Source organism: Metschnikowia bicuspidata (genome assembly GCF_001664035.1).
Source record: "Metschnikowia bicuspidata var. bicuspidata NRRL YB-4993 chromosome Unknown METBIscaffold_1, whole genome shotgun sequence".
NCBI classification, from domain to species: Eukaryota; Fungi; Ascomycota; class Pichiomycetes; order Serinales; family Metschnikowiaceae; genus Metschnikowia; species Metschnikowia bicuspidata.
The window spans coordinates 875,878-896,434 of NW_017387731.1; the positions used below are offsets into that span (position 1 = coordinate 875,878).

General features: G+C 45.3%; 10 protein-coding genes across 10 annotated transcripts, besides 1 other annotated feature; 5 read left to right on the plus strand and 5 right to left on the minus strand.

Moving 5' to 3' along the window:
• Positions 1-572: 572 nt before the first annotated feature.
• Positions 573-1,577, plus strand: METBIDRAFT_34744 (uncharacterized protein; the record flags this gene model as incomplete). The annotated part of the gene is made up of 1 exon (XM_018856519.1): positions 573-1,577. One exon carries the CDS (start codon positions 573-575, stop codon positions 1,575-1,577), a length of 1,005 nt encoding a protein of 334 aa, XP_018713419.1.
• A 564-nt stretch (positions 1,578-2,141) lies between these two features.
• Positions 2,142-2,921, plus strand: POL30 (proliferating cell nuclear antigen; the record flags this gene model as incomplete). The annotated part of the gene is made up of 1 exon (XM_018859350.1): positions 2,142-2,921. The coding sequence occupies one exon, from the start codon at positions 2,142-2,144 to the stop codon at positions 2,919-2,921; it is 780 nt and encodes a 259-aa protein (XP_018713420.1).
• An 862-nt stretch (positions 2,922-3,783) lies between these two features.
• On the plus strand, positions 3,784-5,125 carry METBIDRAFT_76091 (polyamine oxidase; the record flags this gene model as incomplete). Its single annotated transcript, XM_018858475.1, has 4 exons — positions 3,784-3,823; positions 3,852-4,129; positions 4,152-4,971; positions 5,001-5,125. 4 exons carry the CDS (start codon positions 3,784-3,786, stop codon positions 5,123-5,125), a joined length of 1,263 nt encoding a protein of 420 aa, XP_018713421.1.
• Positions 5,126-5,399: 274 nt separating this feature from the next.
• On the plus strand, positions 5,400-6,071 carry METBIDRAFT_9285 (uncharacterized protein; the record flags this gene model as incomplete). The annotated part of the gene is made up of 1 exon (XM_018859352.1): positions 5,400-6,071. One exon carries the CDS (start codon positions 5,400-5,402, stop codon positions 6,069-6,071), a length of 672 nt encoding a protein of 223 aa, XP_018713422.1.
• Positions 6,072-6,201: 130 nt separating this feature from the next.
• Positions 6,202-7,533, minus strand: APM1 (Apm1p; the record flags this gene model as incomplete). Its single annotated transcript, XM_018856854.1, has 1 exon — positions 6,202-7,533. The coding sequence occupies one exon, from the start codon at positions 7,531-7,533 to the stop codon at positions 6,202-6,204; it is 1,332 nt and encodes a 443-aa protein (XP_018713423.1).
• A 1,571-nt stretch (positions 7,534-9,104) lies between these two features.
• PGA4 (1,3-beta-glucanosyltransferase) lies at positions 9,105-10,391 on the plus strand (the record flags this gene model as incomplete). The annotated part of the gene is made up of 1 exon (XM_018854609.1): positions 9,105-10,391. A coding segment is annotated over one exon (1,287 nt), but the record flags the coding sequence as incomplete, so codon positions are not given.
• Positions 10,392-12,385: 1,994 nt separating this feature from the next.
• RPN5 (proteasome regulatory particle lid subunit) lies at positions 12,386-13,777 on the minus strand (the record flags this gene model as incomplete). Its single annotated transcript, XM_018858476.1, has 1 exon — positions 12,386-13,777. One exon carries the CDS (start codon positions 13,775-13,777, stop codon positions 12,386-12,388), a length of 1,392 nt encoding a protein of 463 aa, XP_018713425.1.
• Positions 13,778-14,531: 754 nt separating this feature from the next.
• Positions 14,532-15,535, minus strand: HIS1 (ATP phosphoribosyltransferase; the record flags this gene model as incomplete). Its single annotated transcript, XM_018856969.1, has 2 exons — positions 14,532-15,394; positions 15,484-15,535. 2 exons carry the CDS (start codon positions 15,533-15,535, stop codon positions 14,532-14,534), a joined length of 915 nt encoding a protein of 304 aa, XP_018713426.1.
• A 407-nt stretch (positions 15,536-15,942) lies between these two features.
• Positions 15,943-16,905, minus strand: RER2 (ditrans,polycis-polyprenyl diphosphate synthase; the record flags this gene model as incomplete). Its single annotated transcript, XM_018856904.1, has 1 exon — positions 15,943-16,905. One exon carries the CDS (start codon positions 16,903-16,905, stop codon positions 15,943-15,945), a length of 963 nt encoding a protein of 320 aa, XP_018713427.1.
• A 1,426-nt stretch (positions 16,906-18,331) lies between these two features.
• Positions 18,332-18,541: a sequence feature (Protein overlapping with rRNA (METBIDRAFT_37614, OBA22947.1) was converted to a misc_feature.).
• An 818-nt stretch (positions 18,542-19,359) lies between these two features.
• On the minus strand, positions 19,360-19,627 carry METBIDRAFT_29507 (uncharacterized protein). Its single transcript, XM_018855419.1, has one exon. The coding sequence runs from the start codon at positions 19,556-19,558 to the stop codon at positions 19,376-19,378; it is 183 nt and encodes a 60-aa protein (XP_018713429.1). The 5' UTR covers positions 19,559-19,627; the 3' UTR covers positions 19,360-19,375.
• Positions 19,628-20,557: the final 930 nt, after the last annotated feature.

Sequence of the window (20,557 nt, forward strand, 5' to 3'; positions counted from 1 at the left end):
AATTAAGTTAGATTAATTCGATTGGAATTGAACATAGAAAATCATGAAAATTCTGAGCCTTGCAAGTTATCAAGTCACACCAAATAATAGCCGAGCAAATCAAATAAATGTATCGCACATCTGAGTAGCCAACAGAGCTCAACAAAGAAATTAGACCAATTCAAATGGAATCGATTATGGCGAATAAATAGACCGAGTCATGCATCAAATCAAGCCACGCCAAATGAAACAATAGCCCAGCAAACCAAATAAATAGATTACACTCCTGAACGAAATGACCAACTCGGATGGAACCAAGCATACCCTAATAACTGAGTCGCGCAGGGACCCAAGCCACCCCAAACCCTATGAACAACCAAACAACCCAAGCAAAAAACCCGGCTTCACCTTTCCACAGCACGTCGCATCAAAGCACCAGATCAGAAGCCCCGCCGCCCAGCATCACCCCACTCACTTCAACCAAACACCACCCACGACCGGCCCGGGAACGCCAAGCTGCTCCTGCAGACAGCGCGCCGGCGCCGCCTACTACTTTCCCCCAGCGCCTGCCCCAGCCCTCAACCACCACCACAATGCTAGATGCAAAATCCATCGACGTGATCTCCCGCTTCAAGCTGGCGCTCCTCGTGCGGGCCCAGCAGCCCGCCCGCCCCTCGGATTTGCCCCGCTACAACCGGGGGAACAAACTCCCCTCGGCAGAATCCAACCCCCACGCGCTCTCACCTAAAGTCGTCGAGTACGGCGGCAGCCACCACCTCGTGCTCACCAACGAGGTGGTTGAGCGCACCAACTACCGCAACAAACGCCGCTGGCGCGATTTCCACCGCTCGCAGCGGCCCGGCGACGCGGCCCTGGCGGACGAGGGCCTCGGCAGCGATCTGCAAAGCGGAGATCTGCAAAGCGACGCCAGCGACGACGACAGCAGCGAGGAGAACCCGCTCAAGAGAATGCGGCTCGGCGAGCTCTTGGCGCCGTTGGCGCACCCGGCCGAGCTCGCGTCGCACCCGGCCATTTCCAAGACGTACCGCCTGGCCAGCCTCGCGGTGTTGGCCGCCGAGATCATCGGCACCATCGAGACCGAGCAGAACACGCTCAACCACTACAACAAGCTCTTGCAGGTGTTGGACGGCGAGGACTGGTTCTACCAGCTCGAGGAGAACATGGGGCTTCCGCTGTACGACCACGGCTTGGACGACACGCCGCCCGCGGCTTCGCCGGAGCATGGCGAGGACAGGCCCGTGGCCGAGCCCGAGGAGTTCGAGAACAAAAGAATCACCCGCGCGGCGGGGCAGCCCGACGGCGCGGGCGCGGGCGAGGTCACGGACCCGTTTTTCGCCCTCCCGAAGTCGTTGGAGATCTACGAGCGTCTGCAGCAGAGGCAGCTGCAGGAGGCTGCCGAGGAGGACGACGAGTACGGCGCCCTCCAGCAGGAGCTCATCAACTACTTGCAGGTGAGCATCCAGCGCCAGAACGAGTACATCAAGAACCTCACCACCATCCGGAACGGCTTGGTGAAGGCCGACAGATACAAACGAGACTTGTTGCGCTGGGGGAAGGAGATGGGTGAGCGGAAGTAGCGGTGCGTGGGGCGACGCGGTCAACTGGCATTGACGGCAGGTGAGGGGGTGCTTTCACCCGCACTGAGGTGGCGAGCGCCGGGGCTTGTGTGTGCCTGGGCTGGGGACAAGCAGAGACTACTTTTCGGGCGGTTTCTATCGTATATATGACGAGGCGGACCGGGCGAGACCGTGTCCTAGTTGTTAGGGTCCATCGTACGAGACTCCCAGAGACCGTCTTGCAGCATGGACGAGACCACGGCACATGTGCTGGGCCAGACTCAAGACCACGACACTCGGCGAAATAAACACCCCTCACGCTTGCCCAAACGCCCATGCAAATCCCGCTGGAACAAGCCAAGTACGCCGGCCCATCCCAGGGTCACGTGGCCCACCCCAGGGTCACGTGGCCCTAATCGGAGGAGCAGGCACGTGTCGCACCGCGCGCCCGTCTCGAAAAACCGGTGCACGTGACCCGCGTCTCGCTGACGCGAGGCATACACGCGCTCCCGCGAACGCGTCCTACAAATTTGCTCCCGGCATCTTCTTTTTTCTTTCTCCCCCAACAACTCTAAAACTCACACTATGCTTGAAGGTAAAATCGACGAGGCCGTTCTCCTCAAAAAAATCGTGGAATCCATCAAGGACTGCGTCAAGCTCTGCAATTTCAACTGCACCGAGCACGGCATCACTGTCCAGGCCGTGGACGACTCCAGAGTCTTGTTGGTGTCTCTTTTGGTTGGTCTGTCTGCCTTTGCTGAGTACAGATGCGATCGTGACATCACCTTGGGAATTGACTTGGACTCCTTCTCCAAGATCATCAAGTGCGGTAACAATGACGACTACTTAACCTTGTTGGCCGAGGACTCTCCCGACAACGTGGTCACCATTTTCGAGGACAAGAAGAGAGAGAGGGTGTCTGAATACTCGTTGAAGTTGATGGACATCGACTCCGAGTTCTTGAGAATCGATGACATGCAGTACGACTCCGTCGTCAACATGGCCAGCTCGGAGTTTGCCAAGGTGGTCAGAGACTTGAAGAATCTCAGTGAGTCGCTTAATATCACCGTCACCAAGGATGCAGTGAAATTCAGCGCCGAGGGCGAATCGGGCACTGGCTCGGTGGTCTTGAAGCCATTCACTGACATCGACAACCCGGACCAGTCCGTGTCTGTCAACTTGGAGAACTCGGTGGACTTGACGTTCGGCTTGAAGTATTTGAGTGACATCATCAAAGCCACTTCTTTGTCTAATACCATCACCATCAAGTTGGCCGACAAGACTCCAGCGTTGTTTGAGTACAAGTTGGAGGCCGGCGGCTACTTGAGGTTCTACTTGGCACCAAAGTTCGATGAGGAAGACTGAGCGGGGCTCATGGAGACCTAGGAACGGGTGCTTGTAGCTACGAGTACATAATACTATACAATGAAACGTGAAAATAAACATAATAGACCAAGCAAATGGAGTATCACGGCACCACGACTCACCCTGAACAATCCGTGTGGAGTGCAAGAATCAGGCCCTGCCTCAGGCGAACAGGGACCATAACTTCTTGAAATTCGCGGAAGCAGATGTGGCTGAGACGTCTATGAGCCTGCCTTGTGAACTCCCAGTCTAATGATGAATAACTTAATGGAAACACTGAAACATAAACGTCTCCAAAACGGCGATGTATCGTATAAGTGTTGCTTTTAAGGTTTCTATCGCGGGGTTTGCAAGTCTGCGCGAATCGGTAAATTCAGTGGCCCGTCCCTTCTATCCGTTATTCTCACAATGAGTCTGCTTTTACCTCGACCAGCTCATAGAGGCTATATTTTGGCGCATATACACTCGATTGAAGGGTTGCGATGATTCATATCTAACTTGCATATATTCGGACTTCTCTCCTTTCTCGTCTCTATCACCAGGCCATGCATCAAAGGCGTACGTGCACGCGGATCCTTTGAATCTGGTAGTTGTTTTATGAATTGGCAATCAGCATCAACCTGACAAAAAATTCTTACCTGGGGCGGAATAATATAGCGCATCCACCTACCCGAATAGGAATTGTTATTTCAACATACGACTATTCAATAGTGCGCGCATAGAGAGGACAAACATCACTTAATTCAATTCAATACTCTGGTCTGTGGCGCTCAGAAGATCTGATGGACGTCAAAGAATTGGCTGAAATTCTTGATCTTCTCGGCTTCTCTTGGGTCATCTAATCACGTTTGTCTCTCTCGAAATGCACTACTCGGTCATCATTATCGGGGGAGGCATGGCCGGTATCAACTGCGGGTGATCTTTACAAAGCGGGCCAGAGCAATACTTTGATATTGGAGGTTAAGGATCGCTTGGGCGGAAGACTCAAATCCCATAATTCAACTTTAAAGCCAGGTGTGTGCTATGATTTAGGAGCGCTGTGGTTCCATGATAGCTTGCGGAACCCGCTTCTCGAGAAAGCCAAGAAATTAGGAAATGTGGAGTACTTCTATGATGATGGCAAACATATATATGCCTCAGAACACTACCGGAGTGTCCCTGCCTGGGAATATGAGAGAGTTATGGCAGACATTGAAACTTTCGGATTTGTGTTCCCTCTACATGAGCAAGCATGGAGGGGAGCTTATATCCTGCCAGGCTCAGGTTTCTCAACAAGTATTGCGGATGTGGTTGGAAATGTGGGATGGCATTCTGTGGGAAGTTGCTTCTGCAAAGCATTTCTTCTCGTGGGGTGCTGATCATCTTGGTCGAAATGCACATGACAAGAACGGGTTCGAGACTGTATTCAGAAATGAACTAGCTGAGTTACCTGAGGCATATCAAAAACAAAACATTAGATTGAATACACAGGTAACGCATATCAACTATGAGAACAATGATTATGTCACTTTGACCACGAGTGAGGGGTCGGTCTACACTTCCGATTATGTCGTGGTGACTGCCCCGCTGAGTGTTCTCAGAATCACTGATCAAAATGATAGGCATATCCTTAATTGGGCACCATCGTTACCGCAAAGATTCCAGAACTTTTTACCCGAATGCCATTATGGATCATTGGGAAAAGTTGTTTTGGAGTTCGAGAAATGCTTCTGGCCCACAGACGTGCACAGGTTCTACATTCTTGCGTCTGAGATGAGTTCACTAGACATTGTTCGACCTTGGCAGAACCCAACTTTGATCATCAACTATTTTGCCATAGCCAAAGTCCCATCATTGGTATTTTTGACCCAAGAACCTGTGTCTACGCAGGTTGAAAGATGGTCTGGAAAACAAATATGGCAGCTTTTTGAGCCAGTTGTCAAGCAGATTGCCACAGGACCAATCTCAGAACCTTTTGAAATTTTAAAGTCAGACTGGAACAATGACCCGTGGACTCAAGGGTCTTATACTGCGGGCCGGATTAATACCCGGCTGGCAGATGAAGGCTGTCGTATCATGGCGGAGGTGTATCTAGGAGAGTACGATTTGCTGGGGCGGAAACAATTGGTGGGAGCTCAAACGGATGCGCCCATGGGGCATTTTTAAGTGGCGAACGAGAAGCACGCTTTATTCTACTGCAAGAAAAGGTCCTGTCCAAGATATAGAATATCCACTGTACATTGAAAATTGTCCCAATATGACGTAAGGCTTGGTGCAATGGTGGGTGATTTGTGCAAAATGTTCCACTAGCTACCCGGATACGACCTCCAAAAATAGTTTCAAATGATAAAAATATGATTTTCTTAGGTCGGAAGCTGGCATATAGAAGAAGAATTAGCGTTCCATTGATTGAATACTCACGTCGTGACCAAGGCTCGTCTTTCTTCTAGTCGCACCCTATACCTACAGGTTTTTACACCGCGTGCAACTTCAAATACCATGTCCGACGACCAATTAAAGCAGGTGAGATCAGCTGTAAACCATGTCATATCCAATTATCAGCTCACTTCCAAAAGTAAACTGTTTCAACGGCTCTCAAGCAAGAATGTGGATCTGATAAGCAAGGGCGTCATGGAGAATAAGCAAGACAAGCACCTCATGGAGCTCATCAAGAAAAGAGATTATTACACCAGAAAAATACACGAGCTTCTCAACGATTCAGGTGAGGAGAAAAATCCACGCCTTATAGTAGACGAGGCGGAGGCTGGGCACTACATTCGGAAGAGGCTACTAAAAGATGTCACGAGGAGTGAGCAAATCAAGAGTTTGATCCGCAAACATAGACAATTCCAAGTGTCAGCCACAGAAGAGCAAGACAAAATCATTCAAAAATACCGCGTAAGAAAACCGCTTGCAGGTGGTTTGAAGAAAATCGGCTCTATGAACGCTGCTATTGATGCAAAGCTCAATGCAGAGAGAGAAGCAGAATTGCAGAGATTTTATACCAACTTGATGCAGAAACAAAGCGAGTATTGTCTCGAAAGCGAGCGATTGTTGAGGAATCTAGATGTTCCGTTCTTCAATCTGCTACTGGACGATCATTCGGTGACGAAAAGTCAAAAAGTCTTCGTGTTGGACTTGCTTTATAAAGTTCTTGCGGAAAAACTCTAGTGTCTACTGGTTTTGACGTCGTTTCAAAGAAGAAAAATGAGCGATGAGCAGTGCGTTGTCGTGTATTTATGTGCTTAACGCTTTCAAAGCCTTCTACAGATTGAGTAGTGGTTTCCCTTCGACCTCCACATCATCTTGTTCTCACTGTGTAGTCTTCGCCGGACTGAGTGATGTAACGAACCCAGGGGTATGACTGGTACTGGAGCTTTGGCTCATTGATTCTCAAGTAGCGCACTTGGATCCCAGAAGTGGTGAAGTAAGGTATTGAAAATTTGACTTTGATGGGTTTCTTTGGAACTAGATTCTCCTCGTCAGTAACTGCCGGCAACCCTAACTCGGCCTTCATATGAAACTGCTTGCCTCCGGGAAAGGTCTTGAGCTTCCAAATCAAACAAGATTTTTCAGGGATCCACTTTATGGTACCGTACTCGGGAACAAACTTGGGTGTGTCTGCATCTTCAGGAAGGGGAATGATGACCTCCACGTTGTTCGCTGTAGACTTTTTCTTGATCTGCGCTTTCACAGAACAGTTGATTTCAATCCTCGAATGTTTGTGGACAACGGTCTTGCAATTGACCAATATGAGAGGCTTCATTAAAAATTGTGCTGACAGCAATCTGTAGGACATGACAGTGAATTCTCCATCAGGAGGGATGAAAGTAATGATCCGTTCGTTTTCAAACTTGGATAACCGTACGCATTGGTGGAATTTGATGTCTTCCATCTCTAACTTCTTAGAGCCAGGCGCAGACTCCGACGCCGTGTCATCGTCCAAGTTGGTTGAAAAAATTCCCTTATCATTTAAGCCCAATCTGAGGTCAGGCATGCCACTCAACTTCGACTTCATCTTCACCTCGCCCAATATTTCGCTGTTGAGAACTTGACCCTTTGCATTGATGAGCATGTTAATGGATTCGACCACGTCCAAATACGCCTCGTTTTTCTTGTAGACTATGCCGTCTTTCCTCCAACTCACGGCATTGGTCAATGCATTTGGAGGTTGTATGAGCCTGGAAGGAGCATTTTTTATTAATTTGTAGTAATCTTGCGTGATATACTCTTTTAGTATTTTTGTGTCCGTCGTTTGAGGGACGCCGAAGTCCATCATTTCGTCCAAGAGCTCATACGTTATGACAAAGTTGTCGCGTATCGACTCTTCTTCCAAGCTCTTGAAGTACAGCGTGAGGACCTCGATAACTTGCGACAAAAAGATGACGATGGTCATGATGTTTTCATTCTTGCGAGTTAAGGCACACACATACAAATTGTTGTGGTTGATGTAAACATAGTTGATTCCGTTTTTATTGTAGTACGGCTTGTAAAGAGAATCGTCGTCCGTGCTCTCCAATTCCAAGAGAATGAGAGGGAAGTTTTCTATCGTGTTTGATGGGATATCTCCCTTATAGTCTCGGGAGAGGAGGGGCTTTCCCTTGATGTCCAAAAAATGTAACTGGGAAGCCATATTTGGAGGTGAGACAACTCGTGGATACACGGAACTGTTGTCTGTTCTGGTCAGAAAAACATCTGTGCCTCAGCCAGCTGCGAAACACTCAGGAACACTAATCTGGAGACGACGTGGCAATATGAACGCCCCTGTTTGCTACAGCTCTCCCGGATCTGATACCTCAGAGGTCATCCAGCTCAATTCGAAAGAAATAACCGACAAAAATAAAAAAATTGAATAAAACTCGTCTCCAGTGAGTCACGCGACACTTTTTTTGGCGCGTCAGATCGGATGCGCTACTGAGGTAAATCATAGCAGTGAATCATATATATCACTGCATCGGCGCCCCACATGAAACTTTGTGGAGATGAAATAAAGTACCATGTAGCTTCAATGTTTTTATTCCTCCTGAAAGTCATGAAAATGAAGTAAATTGTATTTCCAATTTTTGACGTCCTTATTTTGGAGGGATCTTTTTGACAGTTTGAGAACTTGTCACTCCAAAGCGTGGACCTTTGCTGCTCCTTTTTTGCACGCAATTTTCGTAAACGGGGGACTTAAAAATTAAAGGAAGTCGCTCACTTTTTTTCTTTTTGCCGAAGCATTTCAAAGCCTGAATCAGTAACCGGCAATATACTAGGCTCACCTGCTGGTAGTGCCTCGTATCAAGCCCTCAATGAAACAGCCCACATGACCTCGCCCGTACACCTACACCTCACACTCAAGACGACAAGAGCGACTATATACCGGCACCCAAGCCCAAGCTTAGACTTTGCGACCCCTGTGCTGTGGGGGCTACCACCATGCCTGCCTAGAAAGAGTCTAGCCCGAATAATGTCGCCGGGAATGTACATCCAGGTACACAAAATACACAGACCGTACATGAAGAATTTTTCATAATTCAGGAATTTTCATAATTCAAGTAGTTGTGCACGCCACCCAAATTGGCTATTTTACATGCATCGATGAATACAATATCTAGTAGGGGCGCATTTCAGGGGCTCAAAAGACCCAACTTGCGCGGCTCAAGCTGGGTGCGGCCGCAGCTCACAAAACCTGGAAATATTATTCTATGCACGGCTTTTTCTTGGAGGCTTGGCAACACAGCCGAGATAGCTTGCTGAGTGCAGACAAGGCATGTCCGCCCCAGAATGTTTTGAAAATCGTCCTTTTCGGCAAGCTGGCGGCTAATCCATCGCTAAGATACAATGGGAACACAGGCATGAAACAGACGATAGTGTGCCAGGACACGGCCTTTCATTTTGCAGAAGGAACGCGCTCGCCTTTATAGTACACCGCATCATAATGCTTGTTTTGCGTTGTTTATTTATAGACGCGATTTTTTCTTTGTGACTTCGTGTACCTCGAAAGCCCAGAAAACTTTGTGCTCGGCCACGATTTCACTTTCTGCTTATAAAACCCGTTGAAATTTGCGCCTATCGCTTTTGCAAGCCAAAAAATTCACCACTTCCCGACGAAATTCCTATCATTCTATTACTCGCTTGACGCGGTTTTATTATCTATCTCGCTCGATCATGTTAAGCCTTATACACAAACACGCAATTTCGAGGCTAAGCCTGCTTGCCGCCTTCCTCCTTTTGTTGGCCCCTAGTCTTGCGGCATTTCTGCCAATTGCTGCAGAAGGAAATGCTCTTTTCGTAAATGGAACTTCCGAAAGATTCTACATTAGAGGCATTGATTACCAGCCAGGAGGGTCATCCAAGCTCATTGATCCGATCGCAAATGTTGACAATTTGAAACGTGATATTCCATACTTTGAGGACTTGGGAATCAACACGATCAGAGCCTATTCTATAGACAACACAGCTGATCATTCCGAGGGAATGAAGTTGCTTCTGGATGCCGGCATCGGATTGATTTTGGATACCAACATCCCCTTGGCCCTGATTGCCAGGGATGATGGTGCTGAATGTTCTTACAATACAATGTACTTGAATGAGGTGCTCGCGACAGTGAGAATCATGTCTGCTTACGATAACTTGATCGGAATCTTTGCTGCGAACGAAGTCATCAACGATCTTGACACGACGCCCGCCGCAGCCTACGTCAAGGCTGTGATTCGTGACATCAAGACCTTTCAAAGAAATACGGGCTTGCGTACTGTTCCAGTTGGTTACTCAGCAGCTGATATCGAAGAAAACAGAGTACAATCTGCACATTACTTCAACTGTGGAGACGACGAGATGGCTCGCGCAGACTTTTACGGGTTCAATGACTACTCTTGGTGCGGAGATTCATCCTTCACGATCTCGGGTTATGACAAGAAAGTGGAGACATTCCTGAATCATTCCATCCCCCTTTTTTTTTCTGAATACGGCTGCAACAAAGTCACCCCAAGAAAATTCACGGAGGTAGAATCGATTTACTCGACTGATATGACTCATGTTTTCTCTGGTGGTCTTGTTTATGAATATTCACAGGAAGCCAACGACTACGGTCTAGTTGAGCTTTCTTCAGATAACAAGACTGTGACGACAAAGGATGACTTTGATAACTTGAAGCTGCAGTTTGCTTCAGTGCCTAACCCATCCGGGGATGGCGGCTACCAAAGTGACTTACCCCACAGCAACTGCCCTTCAAGATCTAGTGTTTGGGAGGCATCCAACACGATCCCAGACACTCCAAAGGGTGCCTTAAAATACATCAATGGCGTTGTCGAGCCAGAGGGAAACGGGTTTGATGCTGATACACAATGGGCTTGCATTGCCGCAGGAAATGACGTAGATGACTCCGACTCTGCTAGTTCAGGTTCTAGCTCAGGGTCTTCTTCTACAAGATCGGGTTCTAGCTCAGGGTCTTCTTCTACAAGATCGGGTTCTAGTACAGGAAGTTCGAGTTCGAACACCGCTTCTTCTCTGAGACAGAGCTCAGGTAACTTATTGTCGGTCTCCATGATGAGCGGGATGATTTCATATCTCTTCGCTATTATGGTTTAAATCAACTGAACAGCTAAAAATGAGCATCATAGTACACAAAATAGATTCATTGTGGGGCGAATTCTGCTAATTTTAGTTAATCTCCGAGATGAATAATAGGCTGAATTAGAGAATTAGCTCAATATTAAGAGTCTAAAAATACAAAATGAGTTTCGAAACCTTTTAATCAAGCAGACCAGGAATTCAAAGACAAGTATTGGGCCATAACCCAGCATACTTGTTTGCCTGTAATTAAGCCATTTCAAACCAGCCGAATAAAATCCAACATTAAGTTCATCTTAAAGTTCAAAAAAACCATCGTCGATTCAGCAGCTATAAGTTCTCAAGTTACATACAAACTCGAACTTAACTCAAAGCTCAATAGCTGTATTTCTGAAGGAGTATCAATACTATAGGCCGTCGCCTGAAAGCTCACCAATATTCGCCCGAGACCGATCAGTCAGTCAAAACATATGACTTATCGATAATCGATATGCCTCGTGGCAAAATTTTATGGGGAACCTTTTTGGCAGATGCATTTGATCAGATGATCAAAACCATGTAATAATGTACGAAAAAACAAACAACAAACAACAAAAAGACTAACAGCTTTCAGATATGCGTACTCACGGATTTGGCTTAGTTTAGCTCTTCACTTAATTAATTGACTTACATTTACTTAGTTACTGTACAGATGGCTAAGGAAAGCTCACATGACGTCTTCGTTGTTAAGGAGTTGGTGTTTTTTTAAAGAAAATATCACATCATAGGGTCTCATCGAAGTGATATAAAACCGCACTACTAATGAAAAACCATAAAGAAAATTGAATACATTGCAACATTAGCACCAATTCACGGAATCCCCGAAGAGGAAGTACCTCCCCTCAAAAGACTTCTGCCCATAACCAATGTCAACCACTTGAAAAGAATTCACTAAATGTCTTCGTCTCATATGATATGTTTTTCTAACTGCCAGTAACTATAGCTCATTTGACAAGGCGGCAGGATGTACGTTTGTCACTGCCTCCTGTTCCCTAAGCAATATCCCTGGGACCGACTTTGACAAACCAATTAAGGTTCCTGAGATTGCCAAAGTAGATATATGAGCTAGCATCTCCCTTGAGTGCATTGGAGCTTGATAGCCGATTCTTTGCGACCAGAAGTGCACAATCTCACACTCATTGTATAGGTGGGTTAACTTCTGATCGCTATAACAACCTGTATTTGAATCGTAATTCTCCAAACTCATCATATTTTTTTTTGTTAGATTCATCTGATTAATACATATAAAAAACCTTTAAACAGCTCCCAGCTACGTACCAAGAGTCGAAGCTCGGCCCGTTCCCCTCCGTTAGTCACGGCCTGGCGGTCCTCATGGCCCATATCTGTTTATGTATTGGATATTACGTCATCGATTTCTATGATAAGTCTCCTGTAATAGTCGCTTCAGCTCAGATAGTTTTAGCCTTATCTCCCTGTTTGCGCCCGCTCAAAAAAACAACTTTTACACCACCAATATTTTCAGTTCAAATTTGAACCGTTACATTCATCAATGCTCACAGTTCAGATAGTACATGAGCTTTTCGGTTGCGGCCATGGGGTAATACTGGGGCTGTAATTAGAAACATGCAGTTTCGGTTATTACTATTGGCCAGTTCAGCTGCATAGGGCCACACTGAGTGATATAGTGGGAGACCATATGCATAATTGTGGTGTTTTAATTCTTTTTCTTCTTTTGCATATAACGTTTCGATGGGTATTCGAATCTGAAATCTTGTTGTGTATATCATTATCGTGCCAACTATACTCGTGCGAGGGTTTTTTGAGGTGCTAACAAGCCTAATCCTTGACAGGGGGGTTCAAATTGTCCAGCTACAACTGAAGGTTTGTTAATTACATTCCGTTTAAAGTATAGAGTGCGACAACTTCTAAAATCACGCCTTTTGTTTGATGCCGTGCATCATCTCTTCTTTGTTGATGAGATGACCGATGCTGTCAACTTCTTCCAATAAGCTGTCAACATCGTGAATCCAGCTGTTCAACAAATCATTAATGTTTTCACTGTTGCTTGTTATTTGAGAAGCCCCCGCAGCGGTACCGTGTTCCAACTTATCAAACTTGATCACCCCATTTGGTCTGTTGATTTTGGCGGAAATCATTCCTTTATTGACCATCTCACTGACATAAGTCTCTGCATCTCTCTCACTCACATTCAACAAAAACGCCAATCTCTTCAATTGTATGAACAGATAGAATTTGTTGATGACACGCAAATTGTGCTCTATGATACGATTTTGCAAACTTTTGTTGTTCTTTTCGTTATTTGCAAGCACATCAGACTTGGTAAAAAAATCGTGACGGTATTCCATTTCAATTTTCTCCCATTGAATGAGTTCGCTATTCGTGAAGATATCGAGTAAATGGAGGATTTTGGGGTCAACATTTTTCGTAATCAACACGTTCCTCTTAATGTTATGAATCAAATCGGATTGGTAGTTGTCGAAGGGAGACAAAATGATGTAGTAGACAATTGAGGTCAACAAATCTTTATAACCTTCGCAATCTTTCACCTCAGGAATTTCGACCAAGAGCAAACTGTTTTTCACAATAGTGATGTAGTCATTTTCAAACTTGTTGATTTGCAACAAGTACCTAAGGTATGTGGCTTTGAGCTCATCAGCCCTCTCGAAATTTTTCAACGTTTTCAAGAGAATCTTTCTGCTGAGAATTTTGGCCTGTGCGTAATCCTTTTTGATCAAAGTCAACTGCATCTGTTGTAAGATGTAATCAATTTTTGTCTCGAAAGGCATCAACGAGTACGTTTCAACTTGCAACTCACACAAAATCTCGGTGGCGGTGTCCAAGTCCTTTTTCTCTGTGAGATATATTTCAGACAAGATGCGGGAGACTTCCGCTCTCTCAACCTCAACGAAGATTTTCTTATCGGTGATTGTACGAATGGTTTCGATGATGTATATTTTTTGCTGCAATTGCTTCTCTTCAGAATTGTGCAACTTGCCCAAGTTTTCAATGACGTGCTGGATCATAACCTGTATGGAGGTCTTCAATTGACCATGCTTTTTAGACAAAACCGTGATAAGCTCATTCAAAAAGTTCCAGTCGTTGTTTACGACAAGAGTGTCGACAATTTTGGCAAGCACTCGTTTACTCAGCGCCAAGTCCGAGGACTGTCTAATTTGCTTTTCCAACACCAAGTATCTGTCGATGGCATTTTTGTAATCGGGAATTTTTTCGATGTGTGGGATCTGCTCATCCAATGTAGCGGAGAAATCCTTCTCTGCTTTTAAGGGGTCTTCTCTCGACATGTTTACGGAACAAGCTGGAAGTTACGTAGTGTGGCGACATCAGTGTTGGTTCCAGCGACTCCGTGCGGGTGTACGGAGGTCCACATGAAACGCCTGTAAGCTTGCCCGAAAACTCTTACAGAGTGGTAGAAGTATAACAAAAAAAGGGTATCTGTGCGATTAAGATGATTTGCTCTTAAAAGTATGAATGTGCTGATTTACTCCGAAAATTGTGTGGTATATTTGTTTGGTAGGATATCACCTCAGTGCAAATGTGTCGCACAACCTTACAACCTCAGAAGCTATAGACCCAAGCTTCAGATGAAAAGCAGAATCAGAGCACCTTATAGTGCTGTAGGCCAGTTCAGCATTCAATTAGACAGTAGACTCTCAGCCACTAAGAAGACCACCCGTCAGATATAACTTGTGTGCCAGAATGCAAATTGATAGGCTTCTATTGCCTTCGGACTACGAAGCGTCTTCAGTGCGACATATGCTGCAAGGAAACATGAGCATAGCGTTGATGTGCTTGATGGCTAGGACTGTTTCATGTCATGCTTCTTCAGTTACAGCCTGTTCCTTTTCTGGGCTGCAAGACTGGTCTAACTACAAGAAAGCAATCCTAATACGTATCAAGAGAATCTCGCCCCGTACTCACGTCACTATTATCTATTACACTCATACTTCCCGAAGACTTAACACAACTTTAATAATTGAATGGCCCTTTGACGGTAAAAAAACCGGTGACTCGAAGTGTTTTCACTGCCTGTAGACTCTATACTCTACAGTTGCTGATGTCAAACACCAAAATGTCCGAGGCTCCCGCCTTCTTCAAATTGTCCATAACGTTTCCAATTCTCTTCTTTTCGACCATCGAAGAAACAGCCACCCATTCTTCGGGATCATTAGGCTGTTTCTCCAACGCTGAAATCGTAGCTGATCTTCTTCCAGGGGTGATCTTCAACACCTCTGGGACAATAGATCTTGGAGCGTTGTAGTTACACAAGACAAACCTCTGTGCAGCCATGATACCCTCGAATCTTTGGTGGATGGTGTCCACCAACTGAGGAAATCTTGGTGTTTTAGAGGAAATGAGGTGAGCAGAAGTGTCCAAGACGGTGGAAATGGCCTTTAACCCCGCCGCTTTCATTGTCTCACCAGACTCGACCAAATCAACAATGGCATCACCGACACCAAGAGCACACGAGGCTTCCACAGAACCGCCAACGTATTTTATTTTGGTGCTTCCTACTGGAACGCCAGCTTCGACCTCTAAGTCCTTGAAAAAGCTCTCGGACAATCTAGTGAAGGATGAGACGATTTTCTTGCCGACCAATTGCTCAGGCTTTTCGATGTCACCGTCGGCTGGGACCTGGACTTGCAATTTACATTTTCCGAACTCCAAGTCCAACAAGTCGGACACAGATTCAAACATATCGGCTTCTCTCACTTGGTCCAAGCCAGTGATTCCCAAGTCGCATTTTCCCTCTCCAACAAAGGTTGGAATATCTGCCGCTGGCAAGAAAATCAAAGCCACAGGCAAGTTTGTCGAAAGAGCAATATCGAGTCTGTTGGATCTTCTGAACTGGATGTCTGCACCAGCAAGCAAGTTGCAGCACTTCTCATATAAACGTCCCTCTGACAAATGTTAGTATATTGATACAAGTATCGACACGGGGCCAAAGACGCCCGCACCAGCTAACTTTCTTGCATTCTTAGTCACATACTCTTGGGAACTGCAAACAATAGGCGGTCTGGGAGGTGGTTGACTAAATCCATGTTAACGAAAACGGTGGCTGGTAACTAACGTGGATTGGGTTTTTGAAAATCTCACCTCAATGACTCAAAGTTTTAACGCTCATGCAGGTACCGCGATACCGATAAATCTAAGAGCCTTTCAATCGAGCGCACTTCACCATGCCTTAGAAGAGCCTCTAGAACAGTGATGGAATGGAAAACAGAGTATGTAGTTGTAGCATATTTCATGATTGTTTCAATACTGAGTCAATATGCGGATTAGCCTCGAAAGGTGACCATGCTGACCAAGAAGAAAATGGATGCAAAAATCTCTGATCGCCGGAATGCCTAAATGGGAAGGGGTTGCTACGATTCGCTCACGTCTTTTCGACTCTCGATTTGCCATCGGACAACTGCGGTTCCTGTATGTCTATTATTCCGTGTGATTTTCAATCCCTCCCAGTGGCCAGACTTAGTCTCTCCGTGGCGTCAACAGGCGATTCTGTAGTATACCGTTCGTAAGCAGTGGAGACGTCCGAGTCTGCAAAGAGAGATGCGTCATGGTTTTTCAATGACGGCAGGGCGGAGGAGTGTAGCACAATTTTGGACATTGTCTGGCCGTTGCCGTGGCCATACCAGTACATGTTGAAGCTCCAGGAGAGAAGGATTTTAGTCATATCCCACGGCAGAAACTCGGGCCAAAGCCGGTCGCTGAAGACAATGGCACATGTAGACGGCACACTCTGCCACAAGAGAAAATCGGAAAGCCTGCTTGTTCCGCTAGTTCGTATGAGAAGATCCAATGGTGGGGCGTCTGCCGTATATAAATAGTTCTCCATCGTGTGCTCGTCAATGATCATTTCCGGGTCTTCCATTGACGCCTTTACCACGCCGCGGATCGAATGGGCGATTTCGTCCCGCGAGGTGTACGGAAAACACACGTTCAACACTGCACGGGTGTTATGAGCAGTCATTTTTTGCGTGTCTTGTAAAATTTTTTGCACATCGGCCGGCAATAGGGACACGTTTCCCAAGATCTTTATGCGAATGCCGTACTGGTCACAAAGCTCGCCGTGCTGGCTCATCTGGTAGAGCTTAGATTTGGCCAAGTTCATGAGCCATTCGACCTCGTACCGCAGACGTTTGAAGTTTTCGATGGAAAACGCATACACCGTGGCACATGCGACACCAGATTCGTATAGGAGCTCCAAAATGGACGCCATGCTGTCAAAGCCGAGATTGTGGCCTTCCTTCATTTCGATTTTGTTGGTTTTGGCGTATCTGCGGTTTCCATCCATAATGACCCCCACATGGCGCGGTACAGGGCCCGTTTTGCAAACGCCTCCTATGGTGCACTTGATTTTGCGCATGAGCTGGCTGTAGCCTGGAAACGTCGAGATCCACTCAGGCATGTGAAATATGGGCAATCGAGTTGCGGAGGGGAGAAATGGGGTGCCGTTTGAGGTTTCGTTAGGCGAGGCGTGAGCACCAGCCTCATGCACCAAACCTGCATGTTTTCGTGGTGAGGACACTGTCCGATGGGGCAAGAAGACTTTTGAGTGATAAGGCCCCGATGGGGGGACAAGGAAAGAGCTGAGAATTTCAATGATAAAAGCCTGCCCAATTGAGAAATTGGAGTTGGGGCTGAAATTAAAGATGCTCGGAAGTCTAGTTTTGGTGCACATGGCAGTGGAGATAACGTGTCAATTGAGCGGTCTTGAGATGCCGGGCACGAAAGCGCACAAAAGAATAATTCTGATTTGAGCCCAAATACTATGAGGCTACATGTTTTTTTTAACAGGAGATGAGTAGAGGGTATTATAGTGTGAGGCCGTAAAGATTCTTAAGGAATAGACCTGATCAATTTAGCTGTGCGGCGTGCGAAAGCTCAGCGAATTGCAAATGAACTAAAACAACCGAAACGCACTACTGTGGCCTGAGTATTCCACCAAAAAAACGGGTATTTTTTTGGAGACTGTCGCGGGACTTACAGTCCGTGGTTGGAAGCTCATTCAAGAACAGCGTCATGAGTATTCTTTGCATGGCGGAAACTACGCCCTCACTTGGATACAGCAGATATCCTCGAGCTCCTATTTCTTACTCATCAACAGTTTCATATTGTTTTACTGACTCCTGCCAATGAAATCATAGAGCCATGAGCCTGCACCAAATGATGTATTGCTTCAAGTTGAGTAACCACAAGAAATTCGACCAGGTTTATTGAAGCTGGTAGAGCTTGATCATAACTGATAGAAACGCATATAATTCGCTGATTTTGTAATCCTTCTTTGTTGTTAGCAGCAAAGATTTTTTGATTGATATTTTTCCACAAGTATCGGCCCTCTCAAACAGAGGTACTACCAAAGCTCTATGTTTTTCTGCGCTATCTAACTCGCAGGGCTGCACTTTCCGGTATGTCAAACAGGGTTTTCACACTGGAATAAATACGAGACTCACATATATGGTGACTTTGAATTATCAAGTCATCCCCGGCGTGCTACCCGAATTATCGGAGGCTAGTTCATGAGGAATCTTGATATGATAGGTCCGTTTCTACTGTATGACTTGCGCCAAACTTCCCAACCATTTTTAATTGACTGCAAAAACTTCTTTTTCAATACGAATAACAACCCACGTTTTTTTAAATGGCTCTTATTTTACTTCACTCTGTCACACACGCTTTCCGACAGTTGCACCACTGACACAGGGGTGTATGAGGAGACATGTTCTTGAGTGTTACAGGCATGTAGTTATTCGAAATACGACGTCCTAAAGGAATACTTTCCACATGAGAAAAAGTTAGGCACACATATGCAACAATCAGTAAGTCTTTAGTCGAAAAAAAAGATTGCAGCACCACAATTTCGCATATGGTCTCCCACTACACTACTCAGTGTGGCCCTATGCAGTTTAACTAACGTTGATCGGACGGGAAACAGTGCTTTCTGCATGGTATGGCCGCAACCGAAATTTTATCTTAAAGATAATATATATAGTTTAAAGGTAACATTATTTCGTTTTTGTCCTTCGCTCAAATTCAGGAATTGAATCATCTTTTATTTAACACTCTGAAAATGTCTTGCACATAGTTTCAGCCGGAAATAAATTAATTAAGGCTCCTTAATCAAACCTCTACTCAATCATCCATGCCCTCCCTAGGAGGCTCCTTGACTACAGTTTCGGGAACTCACATTCCCGACCACACGCCATCATCAAAGGATCCCCCGAAAACAAAGGATGATACAAACCAAGCCAAAGTAGCAACGGTAAACAAAACCGAACGCCGGAAATGTCAGACTACAATTCCCCCATTGCCTACAACCCCAACACGACGTTCCGGAAGAACGAGAACCGAGAATTGCCATATGGGATATCTCAAAGAAACTCAAGGTAGAGGACCTGGCAACCTACAATCACTCCATACCCTCCTTCCCCACTGAGTTGAAGCGACTACTACAGGAAACCTATGTAGTCGATGACGTAATATCCAATACGTAAACAGATATGGGCCATGAGGACTGTGCAGGCCGTGACTAACGGAAGGGGACGGGCCGAGCCAAGACACTTGGTACGTAGCTGGGAGCTGTTTAAAGGTTTTTTATATATATTCGTTACATAGTTTTGCCCCTTTAATCAGATGAATCTACCAAAAAAAAAAAAGAAACCATGGTAAATGTTCGATGCGTAAATAGATACATGTCAAGAATCCCGTCCATGCATGGACAAGCTTATATGAAACATGTTGAGCTCAGGAACTAAAAATGTATTTGGAGCTGTCTCAAGGTAAAATACAGGACTCTACAGTTTTATTTCTTTATTGTTCATATGAAAAAAGGTAAAAAAGTAAAGCAAGAACAACCATTATTAAAAAAAAGCAATGAACTAGATCCACAACGAGCCAAGTACACCAGAATCAAGCCAGTCCCAGGAAGAATTATTGGATGCATTTGAAGGAAACAAAAATCTATCTGTAATCTCTTTCGCAAAATATTTCAATAGCGCTACTGAGAAATCATCAATGAAGAGAGCCAAGGAGAATTCTAACACAGCGGGTTCCAGGGCCATTAATCCCACGATAGCCTTCGCTTCTATTGCAGCTGAAAAAGAGCTCTATTCGTATTTACTCATGTGCCGCCTTTGCTTCTCCTTTTTTGTTGTCACAAATATGAACATATCAACAATTATTCCTTTATATGGCGACAATCACTGAAGTGATACTGCTTTCTTCTTTTTTCTTCCAAACCCCTAGCTTGCCTTGAAATCCTGATATGGACATGCTGTAGTTCTAGAAAACCGTTCCAATGCTAATAAAATTCTAAAATCTATGTGGCAAAACTGCCACAAGGAAGATTTAATCCACGAAGTCGGGGAAAGCAAAAAGACTGAGAAGTAAATAATGTTTTGGAGCCCTTTATAAAAGCGGATGTCGATTCTGAAGATGAGTGACAGAAACCCTGACTCCCGCAAGGAACCCGAAAAGAAAAAGAAATGATCTGAAAATTGATTGACACCCCCAGATAAGAAATCTTTGCTACCTATTAAAGGAACAGTCTGAAATTCAGCCTCAAATCGTTTTTCTGTGTTTTCGGGTTGATTATCAAAAAGAATTTCTAAATGCAAAGAGGCAGCAAGAGATGGAAGATGATGATGCTTATTACTCTACGGCTTCTGTGATAACAGCTTTCCTCTTGGTCCCTGAATCCAATGGTAATGTGACTGCTGAGATTGACGGTAATCTGGCCAAACATGAAAGGTATAAATTCTAGTTTCACTTCGGCCACTACTGCCTGCGTCTTACCACCCAGATAAATTCACATTGACACCTCAAGACAAAACCCAGTGCCTTTGGTATCAAGATTTTTGTCTTCATGAGATATAGCTAGCCTGAAAATGAGTGGATGACTTATGAAACGCATGATTACCGAATATCTGTCGATGCTTTGTAATCTGAAGCCAATGTAAAGAAGAATTCACCTGTATTATATCAGTATGCCAAAATAGATATAAAAACTGTCTGTAAAGTAAGTCACGGGCAAAAAAAAGCAATCAGCAAATAGTTATAGA

What these genes read in the sequence shown, in the direction of transcription:
- METBIDRAFT_29507 (XM_018855419.1), bottom strand. Translation starts at nt 19,558, where the DNA reads ATGGCCCTGGAACCCGCTGTGTTAGAATTCTCCTTGGCTCTCTTCATT.